Source organism: Bacillus rossius, chromosome 1, assembly GCF_032445375.1.
Source record: "Bacillus rossius redtenbacheri isolate Brsri chromosome 1, Brsri_v3, whole genome shotgun sequence".
Lineage (NCBI taxonomy): Eukaryota > Metazoa > Arthropoda > Insecta > Phasmatodea > Bacillidae > Bacillus > Bacillus rossius.
In genome coordinates, this window is record NC_086330.1 from 330,336,010 (window position 1) to 330,355,074 (window position 19,065).

General features: G+C 37.5%; 1 protein-coding gene across 1 annotated transcript in view; it reads right to left on the minus strand.

Moving 5' to 3' along the window:
• The window catches only part of LOC134528034 (cation channel sperm-associated protein 1-like), a 106,234-nt gene that overhangs the window by 12,348 nt on the left and 74,821 nt on the right, over positions 1-19,065 (minus strand). The window contains exons 2-3 of the mRNA XM_063361221.1: positions 6,316-6,466; positions 1,923-2,431 (exon numbers count right to left, since the gene is read on the minus strand). Coding sequence (XP_063217291.1) covers positions 1,923-2,431; positions 6,316-6,466 — 660 coding nt within the window. The remainder of the gene's footprint in view (positions 1-1,922; positions 2,432-6,315; positions 6,467-19,065) is intronic.

Genomic DNA, 19,065 nt, shown 5'->3' on the forward strand with positions numbered 1-19,065 from the left:
GCATATAGCATACCCTAACTAACCGGAATACACAACTGATGTTCTATGCTGTCAAACATATTAATCTGGAGGGTAAAAATTTATTCATATGTGTAAACAACCACCACAAAGAATAATCACCGTGTCAATATTCAACTTCAAGTCAAAACATAACCTCTAAAAAGAATTTCGCTGTACGAATTTTTCTGTGCAGAGACAATTTCCTTGCTTGAGCGAAGATAGACTCCACTATGAAGCGCGACCTTGACAGACCCTTCGTTTCTTCGGCCTCCTCTCTCATCCTCCCTCTACACCCCATTTTTCCCCCTCCCCTCCCGCAGGCTGCAGCCAGCCGGCCGGAGCTCTGCCGGACTACCTGGTTGCGACAAGCGCCGCCCTCAGCGCCACGTCGCGGGGACATTCTTCCCGGCGGCGAGAGTTTTACACGCAGCACTAGAACTGTCACTCCAGAGGGCGTGTTTTGAGTCGGATCGTATCAAAAACAAAAGGATATGAAAATATATACATAACTCAATAGTGTTCTGCCAATTATGTTTTCATTTTCATTTAAATTTATTCTTTAAATCGCTCCTGGGCCCTATTTCATAAAACTTATTAGTATCATAATTAGGAGTCAGGAGTCATAGAAGTAGCTGCTAATTATAAGTTTTGTTTCATAAAACTAGTAGTGTAAAAAAGTAGCTAGTAGTGTAGGACTCCTAATAATGAGTAATAAAATGAGTTCAAAATCAAGAGTGTTTCATAAACTTCAAACACAAATATATTGCACTGATTATTAGCACTGAAATTTATCAATCTTAGCTTTATAATAAATCATTTTAAGAGTCATCAATTTTTAGAGAACAGCAGTGGTATCTGTTTGTGTAGTACAAAAATTTAACAAAGAAAATGGAATCCTCAGATTCTAGTGGAAGTGAAGATGATGATGATGTAATAGTAAGACGTCCGAGACATTTTCAAGAAAGGAAAACCTAAACGTTGTTAGAGGAAACATATGAGTACAATGAACGTTTTAGGTTAACACGTGGTGTTTTTAATTATGTGCTCACAAGGATTGAACCTTTTTTATTCCATCCAACAGCACGGAACCAGGCACTTTAACCTAAGCAACCACTGCAAATAGCACTACACTGGCTTGGTAGTGGTGTGCAATACCACTGCATAGCAGACATGCACAATGTTTCTAAAAAGCTACTGTCTAGAGGGCAATTGGCTTAGTCTTTGTCGTTTGTGACTAAACCGATTGCTACTACATAATCACGAATTTCTGTCTAACATAACTTCTTCACATCTTTTGTTAAAGTGCCAGCAAATGCACCAAACAGAACATCTCTATTCTCGAAATTTTTTCATATTTCCTGTTTTTAAGTTCTCTTTTAGCCATTTTTACACAATGTTCAAAAATGTAAACATCAAAATATCACCCACCAACATCAGCTGACTATTAAACTAATAAAATTAGTGAAATATTTTAGCAGTCCTTCAACTTTGTTTATGAAACACAAATTTATACACTAATAGCTACTTTTTATTTCACTACTATTTAGGAACTGATATTATTACTGTGTTTATGAAATAGGGCCCTGAAGTAGTCCAGCAGTGATCAATGGAAATTGTCAATATTAAACTGTAATTTTGACGATGAAAATTTTTTTCTTACTTTTATAGGTGCAGAAACCTATTCGTACACTCGTTTCTTGAACTATACTTAAGTTAAACATAATTATGTGTTTTCTAAATAATTCTGGCTTGGAATAAAAATAAATGCATTTAAAATGACATAACTCAGTAAAAAAAAGTTTATTAAAAATATCCTAGGTATATTATGTCTTAAAAAGAAGCATCAAAAATAAATATGTACAGTTAAATTAGTTTTGTCGTAATATTTTCCATGCACCAATCGCCTTAACGGCCACACTCACCTTGGAGAAGCCGCCCTTGCCGCGGTGGCTGGACTCGGCGTGCTTGCCGTGGTGGCCGCCGTGAGCGCTCGCGCCGTGCCCCGCCTGGTGGAAGTCGTCGTGGTCGTAGCGCGTCTTGGCGCCCTCCGCCTCGCCGTAGTCGCGGGCGCGGTGCTGGCGCTCGTCCTCGCCGCGGTGGTGCTGGTAGTGGTGGTGCTCCCCGCCGCCCCCTCCCGTGCGCTTGGCGGCGCTGTGCTCGTGCGTCTTGCCCGACGAGTCGTGCCCCGAGGCCGCCTTTGCCACGTGGTCCGAGGCCGCCGACTGCGCCTCGCTGTCGCGCCGCAGCGACTTGGGGCCGACGCGGTGCACGGCGGGGTGGTGCTTGGACAAGGGCTGCGGCGCCGCCCCGTGGTGCTGCTTGCGGGCCCCGTGGGTCGTTTCAGCGGCGGCGGCAGAGTGCCCGGGCTCAGGCTGACGGAACGCGAGCTTAGCGCCGGTAGCTGCATGCTGCTGGTGATGGTGGTGACTGCCTGAGCAAAACAAATAAACCCTTTCAGTGATGTGCGACGAGCAAATCTGATGTGTTCTTGTGGTTAGGGCCATGAAAATTTCGCGAAAAGATCCCGAGAGTAGCTGGAAGTTAAAAAAACACTGTAGCATCGTCTGCGTTTCGTGATCGGGTGAGTTACTTTGAGGTGCACGTCGGTTGTTACAACAACCAATCACACTAATTCAGTGTGGGAAGCAAACTCGTCCTTAAGTGGCTCGTTCAAACAAGGCAACGGCTTCTCTCGCAGACGGCCGCCAATCACAATGAAGAAACCACTGGTGTGGGTATACCTTGTTGCAGTCTAGTAGGCGTTCAGATTTTTTCGCGGAAAATTTCCTGCCCCTACTTATGGTTCTTCATGTTGCAAATTAACTTATAATTAGGGACACCTGTATTTCGCGATTTCATTTCGTGTCAAGGTATTTCACAAAACACTGTAGCTTTTTTCTAAGAGTCATCTGCAAATTGTGAGGGTGCAGCAGTACGGTGACCACATTCTCATTGGTCCCGTCAAGAGCGGGACGACACCTCTCACCGACCTCAGCCAATAACCACAGGAGAAAAGCTACAGTATTTTGTGAAATACCTTGAGACGACATGTATTCGCGAAATACAGGTGTCCCTACTTATAATACGAAACTCGTACACGAAATTTAAAGTAGAATACTTTAAATTAATGCCGAGCGTCATAAATATACTGATCAATAATATATTTGCTTTTCAAGTACAAATCAACAATTCTAGGCGCGAATCACACACTTACTATCTGCGCTTGCCGCTAGAATTCGCTACCTGAATCGTAACCGTTGCTTGCCACCATCACGCACAGATAGCAGCACAAAACAAACGAAAAAATTTAAACTATAAGAAACTGCTCCGATAAAGTCCATCTTGATAGAATAGACTCAACATTTAATACTACTATAATGTTTCTGCACACATTAGAAGTTATAATTATATGACATTACTAAAATATTAACCTAGAACATTTTAAAACACATGTTATATCTATCTATCTCCCCCCCCCCCCCCCCACACACACACACACACAAACCCTTTTATAACCTGACGTAGCTTCCCTCATCCCTTTTTTTGACCATCTAAACACACTGGTGGTGACACAATAAGAACAAGAACCATTCCGATCAGGACATATGTAGCTATATTTAATTTTATTACAGCCCCGCCTATCTGGGCACTCCGAATGGTGTATGTTTAAGAAAAGTTTTTGTGGTTCTGTTTCCGTCATTAGTTTCTAGACTCAATTTAATAGAGTGAAAGTGAAAATGGTTAAACCATGAGTGTTCAGAATTCGTTTATGACATGAAACACACCCGGCAGAGATTTTTGAAAGCGTTCAAGGGACTTAAGGGACTTGTATTAACACCTATAACTTCGTTTCTCCGCCATACCATGTTATGGTTTCCGCTGTAATGTCATAGTTTCCTTACGCACGACGAGAAGTCTGCGCGCCACTTCAAAGCCTTGTGCTTAGAGGCGATACCGCGCTAGAAGCACCAGCGAGTGTAGCGCTTATCATCCCTCCGCACTAACACAGACACGCCTCTGGGTAGGCAAGTGCCGCATGTCCTATTGCAGGTCATCGTTTTGTTTTTACGTACAACACAGGTAAACTCGTAAACTTTCTGAATGGCCGAACTTCAACAAAATTATATATATTATATATATACATACAGTGCATACTTTTTGCATTATGAGCTGGCAAAGTTTAATTTTTAAAATTTATGTGCAGTGTGGATAAAGAGAACCAATGGAATAAATGACTGACATTTTTTTCTGTTTAAAGGCAATGCTGGTGTCTACTTACTGCTTGGTATGGCATACAATTTTTTCAGAAAAATATATTTAATTTTATTTAGCCTTTAAAAATTATAAAAAAATCTGATGATGTAAATGCTATTCGTAAACAAGACACCACTCGGATATGTTGAACAGTTTTAGAATCGCGTAGGTTTTTTTTTTTTTGCAGGGGGGACCTTGGAAGTCCGGACCCTTCCCTTCTGGAATTAAAATAATAATAATAATAATAAGGCGGAAATACAATTAGAAAATATCAACAATTCAGCAACTTAAGGTTTTAGGGATATCAATTTGGAAACATTAATGCTATCCTTAGTCGACAACTTCAGTATATTTCCCCCATATTACAGCCCTCGTACACAGAAACGGCAGGAGTAGTGTTTACAAGTACAGCACGTGTGTTAGTATGTCACTCATACGAATTTGACATGTGTGTTTCATGTGTTTATCAACATTAAAATAAACGTATTTATGACTTGTCTAAACGAAATCAAACAAAATTGGCTTGAAACAAAGTATTGAAACAATAAAAATAAACCAAAGTATAAAATGTCCATTTTTATTTTCTCAAGTAAAATCATAACGCAAAAATTCTATGCGTAATAAACGTTGGAGCACTAAAATTCTACTATTCCCTGAGATTCTAGCGTGACGAACAAATTTAATTACATGCTTTATATTAGCTTCACCTGTATGTTTGTCTGTCCGTCTGTAACTCTTTCGACTAAGTTTTCTTTTCTTGCAAAGCACATACTTTTACCAGTTTAAATTGTTCCTTCCTCTGTGCTAGCCTTTCAGCTTGCTTAACCACGCCGAAAAAAAAAAAAAAAATGTTTTTTTCCGGTAAATTCTAAGATTATATCCATACATCTAACTGTAAATGATTCGGAGAGACTTTACCATTTCTTTGTGACGTTGCAACTCCAAATAGTTATCTCAGATGGTAATAGGTAGTGTCGATAACTCATTTCCCTATGATAATTATACATAAATATAGTTTAAAAAACTAAAAAAACATGCTTTTAAAGAATATCAAACTAAAAAGTTAAAAATAAATATAGTTTAAAAAACTAAAAAAAACATGCTTTTAAAGAATATCAAACTAAAAAGTTAAAAATAAATATAGTTTAAAAAACTAAAGAAACATGCTTTTAAAGATTATCAAACTAAAAAGTAAAAAATAATTTTAAAATTTAATTTATGACAATAGTATATAAGCAATACTAGTGTAAATGAGAAAAAAGCATGGGGCGCTTAATATACAAAAAAATATGGCACAAAGCGCCTCAAGCTTTTTTCTCGTTTACACTAGTATTGCTTATATACTATTGTCATAAATTAAATTTTAAAATTATTTTTTACTTTTTAGTTTGATAATCTTTAAAAGCATGTTTCTTTAGTTTTTTAAACTATATTTATTTTAAAATTTCGAAGATTCCCTCATAAATAGAGACCTGTAATATTCGCGGATTCGTTTCGCGATAGGATAGAGTCCAAATATACTTTTGACATTATTTTGCTTCAGTGATATGGGACTCTGGGCCAATGAAAAATCTTTTAACAGAAGGATTAGCGAATCACGATCATTCCAGTCAACAGGCGTTACGAGTCGGTAACCAATCAGCAGATGTGTAGTTTGCACGAGTGCATGGAGGATCATGGAGTCTATCCTTTAGGGATTTTGAAATAGCGAAGAATAATGGACAAAATGCTTGGGCACGGGCCCAGGGGCGCAACAACTAAATTTCCAAAAGGTGGGGGGGGGGGGCAATATACCTTTTTATAAAGAATCATCGTTCCCCCTTATTGAAGCGGGTGGTCCGGGGGTCCTCCCCCGGGAAAATTTGTATTTCAAGGTGGAAAATGGTGCTATTTAAGCAGTTTTATTTTCTAAAAATTGATTACACAGCATTTTCTTTGCCTCCATTTGCCCCCACTTCAAGGTTTCAGAGGGAGGACCCTTCCCCCCCCCCCCCCCCCCCCCCTGTTTGTTGTTGCGCCCCTGGGCACGGCAGTGCGTGTCGGCTTGTGTTTCGCCCTCACCCACGGCGGCGAACTGCTTGTCGATGTCGATGAAGGGCTGGGCCGGCGAGAAGGGCGACTGCCGCCGGTGCTTGCGGCCGCCTTGGGCCGGCACTGTGGCTGCCCGCACCGCCACCAGGAGCGCCACCAGCAGCCACGCTCCGCGCGCCATCTGCACACCAGCCGTCACAAGCTCTCTTCACTTACCGCACTTATTTTACAACTTAAGTGAACGAAGAGCTCTTGGTGATTGGAATAACTAGGGACCAGGGCCGGCGCGTCCATATAGGCGAACTAGGCAACCGCCTAGGGCGCCAAGTAGCTGGGGGCGGCGCAGCACGACACATAACAGCTGATATAATATGTTTAACGATTATTGAAACTAGATGAAAATTAATTTTTGTAACAGTTTGGAATGTTTATATTGATATAAGTAATTATTTAAAGTCCACGGTGACCTGTTTATGATTTGTAATAAGTAAAAAAGTAAAAAAAAAAAAAAACACAAGCCTCCTTAAATTTGATTGTTGGCAAAATTTCAGGCTTACGTGATGTATTTTTAGGCAAGGAAAAAATTTTTTGGGTTGTGCCGGAAGGGGGGGGGGGGGGGTGCATTAATGTTTTTCGCCTAGGGCGCCAATTTACCTTGCACCGGCCCTGCTAGGGACCGGAAAAATTCGAGAATTCATTTCGCGATAGGCTAAAATAACAAATAGTTGTACCTCAGTGCTGTCTCTGCTATTGGCTCACAACTCACCTGGATGACTCTGGGCCAATGAGAAATACCCGACCAAAGCTTTATCGAATCACAGGCTGCTACTACTACGTTGGGACGTCTCACAAGACAGCAGCCAATGAGTGGGTGACTGACATGTGACCTAGTGTACGTAGAACTATGGAGTTCATCCTGCAGGTCATTTAACCCGCGAATTTTTATGGTCCCTATGAATAACTGAATCTCCGTTAAAACCACGTCGTGTTTTGGCCTTTCTCACCCCACCCCCCTTTTTTTTAAACGTTCCGATCCAAGGTAAACACGCAAGTGGACAAAATAAGAGTGTTCTTGCTGCAGACGTAGCCAGTTTTAGAATGTTCTTTTTAGGTTCTTGTTCAAAGAAAGAAGTGAACACAGTGTCCGTAAAACTACGAAGATAGCAGTAAATTTACAATCCCCGATAATTTGTAACCAAAGTTCTTCGTAAATTGAAGGTGAAAATTTTCAACAGTTGTGTCACGAGCTAGACTGAAAAAAATTCAAGCTCATGATTGACTTGTATGCCCAGCTAGGAGAAAAGTGAGCGAATCAGATAGTGCCTATATACAAGAACTAAAATGTTTTCACTAATAAATCAGCCAATGAATTTTAGCCTGACGTTAAACGAATTCGCGAAATTTTCGGATTTCTATTTAATTTGTTAAAAAAAAAAACCGGGAAACTTTGCGAGTTAATTACGCGAGTGGCTTAAATTCAAATGCATGGCCGTATTTTAGTAGTCATGCATTTGTTATCGTGTACAAATTTACAAATATCTTTACTTATGAATTAATATTTTTTTTTGTTTTATTTACGAAACTAATTCACACTATAGCACTGTTTTCGATTACCCGTCTGCCCGTGTCTGGCAGAGAAGCTAGCGATCGCGCCGCTACGTGATAGAGACAAGTTATATTCTTGGCTTGGGAGGCGACGGACGACCCAGTTTTGATGAAGAAGCAGCGCATTCCGCTCTTTTTTTTACGGCGGTTTGCTTCACTTTTTTTTTTTTTTTTTTTCTGTTTCGCAAGTCGAGTTGCGACGTGTGGGTAACACGTGCGACGCCGCCGTAAACATGGCGTGCACACCACGCGAGCAAGACGGTTCGAAACACGATCTTCACCGCCGCGACGGGCTTTTGCAACTGCGGTGTCGAGCACACCCGCGGGCGACAACCGCCCAAGTCTTTGCGTGTTTTTATTTATATAAAAAAAAAACCTACATCGGTACTTAAGTACATCCTAAACCACGAGTGAAAATAAAAATTGCTGTGTTCCTAAATAACTAGCTGATTATTTCAAGGATTTTTTTTTTTTTTTACAATTTATATTCTGAGAATAACTGCGTGTTTGAACACTGTAGCATCGTCTGTTTTTTTTTTTTTGTTTTTTTTCCGTGACTTGTTGAATTTATTTGAGGTATACGAACCACAGCCACTCTGTGCTGAAGTAAACACATCCTGAGTTACAAACCAAAATCACAGAGCAGAAATTACTGACGCAGCAATACTTTATTTCAATCTAGTAAGCTAATCGATTGTTTTGCGGAAAAATCACTGCCCTTAACTAAGACAGAAGGCAACCAAACCAGGCGGAAAAAAAACTTGAACGTCCATTAGGTTTCAATAGGGTATGCCTGAACCAGCAGATGCTTCCTTGTAATTGGCGGCCGTCTGCAAGAGAAGACATTGCCTTAGTTGACCGGGCCATTCAAGGTGCGTTTGCTTCCGCACTGTATTACTTAATTGTTGTGTGGACAGTATTACATGTAAATGAAAGAAACTCTACCGATCACGAAACACAGACGATGATATACAGTGTTTTACATCTCAGCTAGTCTCGTAATCTTTTCGCGAAAAATACTGCCCCCTACACATACCAGGTTTCCTGCTGTTTCCCAACTAAAAAAGGATTATATAAATTAATGTCAGGTTATAAAAAATATATTTCGCATATTGCTTTCAAATTCTAATTTAGTTAACCAATGCCGTGTCGATATTATGGTAAAGATAATCACATAAACACTGGATTGAGACCTTTAAAAAACGTTTGAAATTTTTACATTTTTATTGGATATATAACTAAGGACCGGAAAAATTCGCGGTTTCAATGACCTCCACGATAGTCTCCACATTCCCCTGCACTCTCGGGCAAACGTCCCCTGCTCATTGGTTGCTGACCCGTGAGACGTCTCAACTGGGAGGAATGTGATTCGATACTTCTCTGGCCGAGGGTCTCTCACTGGTCGAATTATTCCTGATAAACTGTGAGCCAATAGCAGAAGCAGCACAAATATATCAGTGTGTGATTTTTAGCCTATCGCAAAATGAATACGCGAATTTTTTTGTATCTATATATAACTATATAGGTTCATAAGAGAGCATATGTACGTGACAGGTTTTTTTTTATTTTATTTTATCTGTAATGGTTAAGCCAGCGTAAGTCAAGAAAACAGCAATTTTGTTATTTTTCTCCGGTTTTGGTTACAAATATTCCTACACATTACGGAAACATTAATTTTTGAAACAGAACATGGCATATGTCCATCTGGAATTATGTAGCTTCAATACGATTTATTTCTTTACCAGATTAGAGGTACAATTTTGCGAACAAACTCACACTTTCTCTTTATGATTTTAGCATGGATAATCGATATGGTGAAAGTTCAACTAACCTTGTAATTATTTCCAAAACAATTTTTTTTGCATCGTAAACACTTCTTCACACAATGCGAAAATTTCGTTTTTCTTTGAGAGCCGCAATGCATGGCAGCCGTGACCTTAGTTTATTTACCTCCGCAAGCACGGAGAAGAAACTCGAGAACACGAAGACAAAAATAAAGGCCAGGATGAAATTACATTTTCGAATCGCATTTACTTCAATCTTTATTATTTTTTTCTTTTTGAGGTTCTGGTTACTGAATTCTCTATAAATATGTACAATCATATGTAATGACTAAAGATAGGAAAAATTAACGGATTCACTTTATTCCAATGTATAAAATACGTAGCAATGTAGCTAATCACCGCTTCCTTTTTATTGAAAATATTTAAAAATAAATTGCAATGCAGTATTTAATAAGTATAACGCGAAAACAAATATATACAAGAAATAGTTGTTTGCGTTTGACAACTTTGACTGAAGGCCACTCTGATAGAATATTTTAAACACTGGCATTTTGAACAAAAAAATAAGTTTATGTGCCGAACAAACCGGACTTCATACCCCGATGATTATATAATGACGTAGGCCGCAGACTGTTGAACATTAACGGTTAGTAGGGCCACGTATATTTTGCGAAAAAAAAATATCTGAAAACGCTCAACAGACTGCAACAAGGCATGCCCACGCCAGAGGTTTCTTCCTTGTGACTGGCAACCGTCTGCAAGAGAAGAGACATAGCGTTACATGGTCGGGCCATTCAGGATGCGCTTGCTTCCCCGCTGAACGGCTGTGATTCGTGTGCCGACAGTTAAACATGTACTCGAAAGAAACTCAACCAATCACGAAACACACGCGATACTACAGGTGTTTTAACTCTCAGCTAGTCTCTATATTATATATATATATATATATATATATATATATATATATATATATTTGCGAAAAATTTAACCTGCCCCTAACTAGATGGACAAGAAAAAACCTTCGAAGTAAATAAAACTAGCGTCTAGAAAAAATTGACTCGCGGAATTATAAAGTAATGCCATCTTCATGACAGATAACTTTAGGTAGAGCCAATATTATTAGCGAATTCTTTTCACTCGCTAGACTCAACTGTTATTTAATTATTAGAGCCGCATTCGTGTGGTCGTTGGCCAATACCATCGTCAACAGGCTTTTCGTCCTTTCCCATCTCTTCATTTTATGAATCAGCCCAGAAGCAATCAGTTCAAAATTATAGCAGTCATCGTGTCCATAAAATGTAGATGTAAACGAAATTTGAAAACCAAACTACCATTCGGACCTCAAAATTTTCTTTAAAATGTTTTCATAAACATAAGCCAATCAAATACCTAGAAACGAATTTTTTTTAAATCACTGGGGCTCTTCTTTAGTCAAAGTGTGTTCTGAGGTATAATTAATAACTGCTATACTATACACATATCATATTTGTAACAAAACATACACAGAATGAAATACACCTTAGAATGAGGTAAGATTCAAGTTCAGAACATTCTGTTAGCAAGAAATTATTCTGACAAAAAGGTTTACTTGGTAAAATCACAAATTATTCGCGAATTCATTTCACTGCAGGCTAGACTCAACTTGCCTATATGCCTATTAACTAAGACTCTTTCACTGGTCGACAACAAGGTGTTATCCTTTGGTGGGCTGAAAGTGATCGCAACTGCTTCTCCTTGTTTATATAACTGTTTCAGGGTCGTCAAACGTGTGTCAAGAGCAACAGTCCAAAAATCGACGTGAAGCAGATGTATATTTGCTTTAAGTCTACTTTACTGATAATAAATCTACAATTCATGGTGATGACTAGTCTGGCTTCCGTTACACAACTTACGATAAAGAGTTCACTAAATTACTGGAACGTTCCATGCAAAGAACTATTATTAACTAGAATGGACGCGAGTACTAAATATTCGGCTTTCCATGATTGGTCGTAGTTTCGGTTTCCTAGCGAAAATTAAGTTTATTCATTTCACTTTATGTATGTTAAGCCTACTGTATAAAAAAAAACCTTAAAGTTACAAAGAACACTGATTAAAAATTGTCAAGGGAATGTTGACTCTTTTTACGCGGTGAAAAAAGTCGGTACTTTTTACAAAATGTTATTTTGGAAACCAGTTGCCAAGAAATATTTTGTAATACTACTAGAAAAATATTGCAACTTTGTACAAAACATGGATATGGTTATTCTTGCATGTATGAAATACGTTTTAGAGATAATACTGAGTAATCTTTATAAAAATCTTAGAATAATTTCATAGTTTAATTGACGTTTCATTAAAGCGTAATTTTTTATCAATAAAAAAATAATATAATATTAAACTATTTGAATTTACTTTGTTGTTGCGCAGTTAATACCGGAAAGCTATTCAGGAAACGGTTTACAAATAACTTTAGCTATTGGAGGTACTGGGACAACACAAAGCATAAATGCCCGGGTAAGAATCCGAAACCATAATTACTGAGGGCACTATTTTGTAATTGTATAGTTGTTTTCACGAAAACGTAAAAATTTACAAAAAAATCCATTATTTTTCATGAATATCTTTCTTATGTGTGTGTGTATATATATATATATAGTACCGCTGAGCACACAGTTGGCATTCGGAAGGCTGAAGCATGCTTCGTTTCTACCAATATCAACTCATCTGAAACTACGAAGAGTAGGCCTACTTCGTTTATTCGACGTGCATTCTCCGTAAAAAAAGGCCGTAAAATTTATGTATTTTCCAACAATACATTTTAATCAATCCAAAACGTAAGTTCCAGACATATGTGTGAAATATTTTACAATTGACACAATGTTTCATATTATCCAGGCATTTAATTTCTAAAAATTTAAAATTGTACCGTATGTGTGAGAATGTTATTTTGTAATTAATAGCGCCGATAGTATTCAAGACACGAACTGAGGGCGATAAGTTCGGATAAACAAAGCTGACAACATTCATAACCATTTATCATTAATTCCGCTTTCGGGTTATCAGTCATTGTATTTTCTTCTCTGGGGAGAAATCTTGTGTCTAACGTCTTGTGTGTATTGAAAACAAATTGTAGGTAATTCTATTAAGAACTAAATTGTATCATGAATATTGATTTTAATATGTTATATTATGGCTATGTTAACGTTTGCAATGATTTAAGTATTATAAATAGATATAGGACTTGTAAAAATTACTCTTTAAGTACATGCGGTAAAAGCATTCGTGATTCGATTGTTAATATTGGTTACTATTATTTTTTTTAAAAAAACCTTCATTTTAAAGTATTGCTGTTCAGTAGCGAACGCATGTGCAGAAGATGAAAGCATGCTAACAGGATAAATACACAGGTTTATGTATTGACATTTGCCATGACGTGGTTAGGAGATAGCAAGCCGTGTACAGAAGTCATTCAACTTCCTTTCTCTGTTCTCTGAATAGCTCTTGCAATGTGGAAGAGATTTAAGATGTTTTTTTAGGACATACGATACAGCTGGTTACACTGTATGTCGCAAGAAACATCAAAAACTGACAAAAAATTAAAATGTAAAAAATAGAAAAATAATCATCGCATGTCAAAAGTTATAAACATAGACAGCACAGTCTAATTCCTTCCACAGAATTTTCTGTTCTGTCTACGTATTTAATTTTCGTAATCGGCTAATTTTGGCTTGTTTTCTGTGTGTTTGCATATTCATATTTATTGTTCGTTGTTGAGGTTTCGTATGACATTAAGTAAAACCCGCAATTACGTATGCCCAAAATTTTTTTAATCCCTTTCCCTAGTCTACCTGTTTATCTAACGTTACTTTTCGCGAGGTTTTAAGTTAAAGCTCGCATTTGCGTTCTTTTACCCGAAGTTTTGAAGGGTAATAAAATTCTGAACGTCTTGTCAAAAGCGAGGTTTTTAGAGACGCAAACGCGCAATACAGGAATATTAAGGAAGGAAAAGACCTACGTCTACTGTAACGAACTATCCCAGTAGTTTCCTGAGTGATTTCGGGAAACCACAGGAAAACCCGATATCAGGGTTGACGGGCCGGTAGTCCAACCCTGTTCCTGCCTGGAATGTAAGTCCACTGTCTAAAACATTTCATTGTCACTTTCTGTGCAGTCAAATAATGAAGTCATTGTCAACTGCACAGGTGAAATTGTTTGAATTAGATGAAATTGAAATTAATACTCTTGTACTTAATAAAGTTAAAAATAATATATTTAATTACATTTCCTCCAAAAAAAATTTTTTTCTCAAATTATTTTTTCCCTCGAACTTGGGCTGCTCCACGGTCGAGCAAGCCGGTCCGTTCATTCTCACTCTCCCTGTTATTCTACTGTTTTTTTTTAATATGGACATTAACGGGAACAGAAAAATTAAACTGTTATTAGCATGCATCATTTAAAGCGCTGATCAGTACCTAATTCAATTCATAATATCTAGAGACCGGAAACATTCGCGGGTTCATTTCGTGATATGCTAAAATTCAAATAATTATAGGCCTACAGTTGCGCTACTTCTGCTATTGGTTCACTGTTAATATGTAGGACTCTTGGCCAATTAGAGACCATCAATTAAAGAAGTGTCCATTCACAAGTTACCCACTTGAGACGCCTCAAAATTCATCACCCAATGAACAGGCGCCGTTTGCCCAAATAGGCAGATGATCGTGGAGTCTATCTTGAAGGTCATTGAACTCGCGAATTTTTCAGGTCCCTAATAATATCTAAAGACAGAAAAAAAAATTCGCGCGTTCAATGACCTCTAGGATAGCCTCCAAAAACCTCTGCTTACTCGGGAAAATGCCCCCTGTTCATTGGCTGCTGGCTTGTGAGACGTCTTACCAGGTAACCTTGTGATTCGACACTTACATGAATGAGGGTCTCTGATTGGTCCACAGTCCTCCAGATCAACAGTGAACCAACGGCAGAAGCAGCATAATTACTTTAATGTTAGCGTATCACGAAATGAATCCGCGAGTGTTTCCTGTCTGTGATAATATAGTATTAGAAAAAATTCAAATATTTTATTGCATCCTATATTGACGCAATTTTACCAGAATATTATCGTAGGAATTCATAAAACTATCCGGAGGATAATTTATTAGGAGAGTATATAAATTTTTTTTAAAGTTAAATTAGCAAAACCATTGTTGTAATTTAAGTTTTATACTTGCTTAAAAACACGTTGTTTGAAAGAGTTTATTTATTTTAAATTTTCCGTGAGATGGCCTGGGGAATATTCCATACTGACCCCCCACCCCCCACCCCTTTTCCGCCCCTACCCACCAGTGGTTAATCCCCTCTTCAAAATGTTATGCCCCTGTAGAAGTAAAAGGTTCAGGGCAAGAAGTCCAAAGCCGCCAATGTCTTCGAATGTCAAATCTTCCGAAAGCTAAAAGTTCGATGGCATCTGAGGATTTGGGGATTTTATTTGCCCATCTCTAGACGTATACCACCAACGATATTGGCCACCGAAGACTGGAATCTCTACTTCACGCTCCCCAAGACATTCACTCTCACGCAGACATGGATGTTATAGTCTGCGCAGAGTGTGTTGTTCTGAAGTTAAAGTCAACTGATTAGCAAGTGGACAGAAAAACACACCGTAGCCGTATAAAGGCTAACATGCTATATTTTTTTTTTTGATAGCTTGAAAATAACTCTCTAGGGATAATCGTAAAGATGGCATCACGTAACGAATATTACTAAACAAACATAATGCCAACACATCTGCAAGAAATTAACGTTAAACTTCGTTATAACGAAAAATTGTTTTGTTATGCAGATAGGAAAGAGGGAGTCGTTCTCATGTTGACTTCAAGTATTCACACACCAACACCGTGTGGTGACATTTTACCACAGCCTAGGTCAGGGGTCGGAAAACCGCGGCTCGCGAGCCGCATGCGGCTCTTTTCATAGGCTTTTCACTGCTCTACACCCCACTGCGCTGCTGCAAAAAAAAATCTGTTCTCATCAGCTGCTTGGAAGAGTATGAAAGGGAGAAATAAAATTCAATATATCTCACCATAAGTGGACGGCTGCAAAACAAATACCTCAAATAAAGCACATAATACTTTATACGTGGAGTAGTTCTTCAATGAATCAAATAAAAAATTAATTAAGAAGTTAATTACCCGACGAAAACTTACAATCATACCTAAAATGGAAAATAAGTAGTTACCTGCCAGACATAGCTAAGCTTATTTATAAAACCCAGGTGCTTTTTTTTATTTAAATATATTTTTTTTTAATAATTCTGGTTTTCTTGTTTTATCAGTAGAATTCTACTAATGAATACTTTGTTTTATCAGTAGAATTCTACTAATGAATACTATATTTTTTTACGTTTACGTATTTTTTTTCCTAGGTAGCCTATATTTTTAAGAATTTATGTTTGAATTTGCGAACAAAATATTTTGATTTTATCTCTTTTTTGTTTTAAAATCCCATGTATATACAGAACAAATACATGTTGGGGCTCTCTTAAATAATTTTATAATCTGTTTACTTAATATTTAGTTGATACGACTTGAAAGTCTGCCGACCCCTGGCCTAGACTATCACATGTTCCTATTCTCCTTGCCACTTTGTTCTTCGTCACGTTTGCTTCAAGGCTCTCGACGTCATGCCAAACTCGGGACTCGGCTTTTGTCAACAAATTGGAGTTGAAATGCATGTAGTGAAACAAGGACGTGATGGCTAAAAGAGCTACATATGAGAGTACAGTACATACGCGATATGTAGCAGTAGCTACCGTTATCAAACAAGCCAAACAAACATTAAAAGAAAGTAATTAAAAAAAACTTGTTTAACTGAAATTAAAATCAAATGAGAAAAAAATATATATATATATTCACGATTTAGTAAGTGCATGAATTTTTTTATCACTTACTCATAAAAGAACACTTTTTACACGGTTGAGTTGGTAATTGAATAAATATAGTTTAAAAAACTAAAGAAACATGCTTTTAAAGATTATCAAACTAAAAAGTTAAAAATAATTTTAAAATTTAATTTATGACAATAGTATATAAGCAATACTAGTATAAATGAGAAAAAAGCTTGAGGCGCTTTGTGCCATATTTTTTGTATATTAAGCGCCCCATGCTTTTTTCTCATTTATACTAGTATTGCTTATATACTATTGTCATAAATTTAATTTTAAAATTATTTTTTACTTTTTAGTTTGATAATCTTTAAAAGCATGTTTCTTTAGTTTTTTAAACTATATTTATTTTTAACTTTTTAGTTTGATATTCTTTAAAAGCATGTTTTTTAGTTTTTTAAACTATATTTATTTTTAACTTTTTAGTTTGATATTCTTTAAAAGCATGTTTTTTTAGTTTTTTAAACTATATTTATGTATAATTATCATAGGGAAATGAGTTACCGACACTACCTATTACCATCTGAGATAACTATTTGGAGTTGCAACGTCACAAAGAAATGGTAAAGTCTCTACGAATCATTTGCAGTTAGATGTATGGATATAATATTAGAATATACCGGGGGAAAAAAAACATTTTTTTTTCGGCGTGGCCGGGAGTAGAACCCACGATTGCTGAATCCGAAAGCTGACGCCACAGAAGTCGCGCGCCTTAGACCGCTCGGCTAACGAACGTAATGAAATGAGTGGGACATTTTACAGTGATGAGTCACTCACTCTTAGTCGAAAGAGTTACAGACGGACAGACAGAGTTACAGACGGACAGACAAACATACAGGTGAAGCTAATATAAAGCATGTAAAAAGGGGATAGAGGGTTAGACTGGCTGTCTGTAGAAATTTCCCCCATTTTTAGATACCGATTGAAATTTACAGACAATCAATTTTAAAAAAAATCGTTTGTAGATTTTAGGAACAAAATACAATTTTTATCAAAACAATAAACGTAAAAAAACTTATTTATAAACTTTTCCACGCGTAATGAAGTTACTTGACGTTATTGTATACCGGAGGAAGAAACTAAAATTGTAAAGTCTGTTTGCTTGAGTATGAAATACGTTAAAATACCTACCACAAGGTGAACTGACCTCATCTGGCTTTCACTTGGTGAGTGGCAATGCTTACCTCTGCTACCGAGATTGAAGGGGAAAAAATACAGGATGTTATTTCACTAGTTCTCGTTTATTACCATAGCTGAAATCACAAACGCCACATTGAATAACGTTTTGAAATGTCCAAGAGTTTGAGTGATGTATATAGTGCCTCGTATGCAATTAGAGTTTTTTTTTCCTTTCTGGTTTTCAAATTTTGTTACATGCATCACACTATCTCAACCACATCCATTCCTGACAATCTTACTCAATAGCTGTAGTGATTTAGAAACAAGAGTTATAGCCATAATTAGTTTAAAAAAAAAAAGACAGGGGAGAATTTTCCTACCATTTTAGCTTCACTTAAGAAAAAATAAAATAAAATTTGCCATTACAGAACACTTGCGACTGTTTTTCCCCCTGTGTTTGAATTTTTATTTTATTTTCAACTATAAATCTTCGTGCTCGCAACATGTGGCAACTGTTTGCTTACGTAAGACACGTTAATAACCTTGCTGCCAGTTCGTTCAAGGGCGTGATGCACTAACACACCCAAGAAGAAGAAGAAGAAGAAGAAGAAGAAGAAGAAGAAGAAGAAGAAGAAGAAAAAATGAACTTTTAAAACTTGCCAGAGTTGTTTGCTTCCAGTAAAAAGCCAAATGCATATCTACGGTTATAGTCTATGTTATTAACTTGTTTCCAAATTCGATAGTTCTCAAAAAGTATAACCAATTCTCTACGTATCAAGATACCACTGTCGTTATGTCAACAGTGTTCACATGTAAATGACTACAGGTGGTTGTCAGCGTTCTTAAACAATCAGCATGTGTTGCTTTCACACGTTTACTAAAGATTCCATTGGAAACCAGTTGCCACGAAATAGTTTGTAATACTACAAGAAAGATATTGTAAATTTGTACAGCACAGGGCTATGAAGTAGCTTGGCTTCTGGGTTGTAGCCGTGTCCTAGGCGAATAATTCACCGACGTTTCGGTCGACATTGCAGTCGCCATCATCATCATGCTGCAGCCAATCAGGAAGCACCTTCCCCTCAGGCGAGAGTATCTAAAGGCAGGATAACTTTAAGAACCTCAGTAGGTAACTGCTCCCTGATGATGGCGATGGCAATGTCGACCGAAACGTCGGTGAATTATTCGCCTAGGACACAGCTTTAAACCAGAAGCCAAGCTACTTCAGACAATGGCCGTGAAAGCCTGCGAACATTATTAAAGAAATCTACAGGGCTATGGTTATTTTTGCAGCTATGAAATACGTTTTTCAAGATAATACTGAGTATTTCTTACCAGAATTGGCGCATA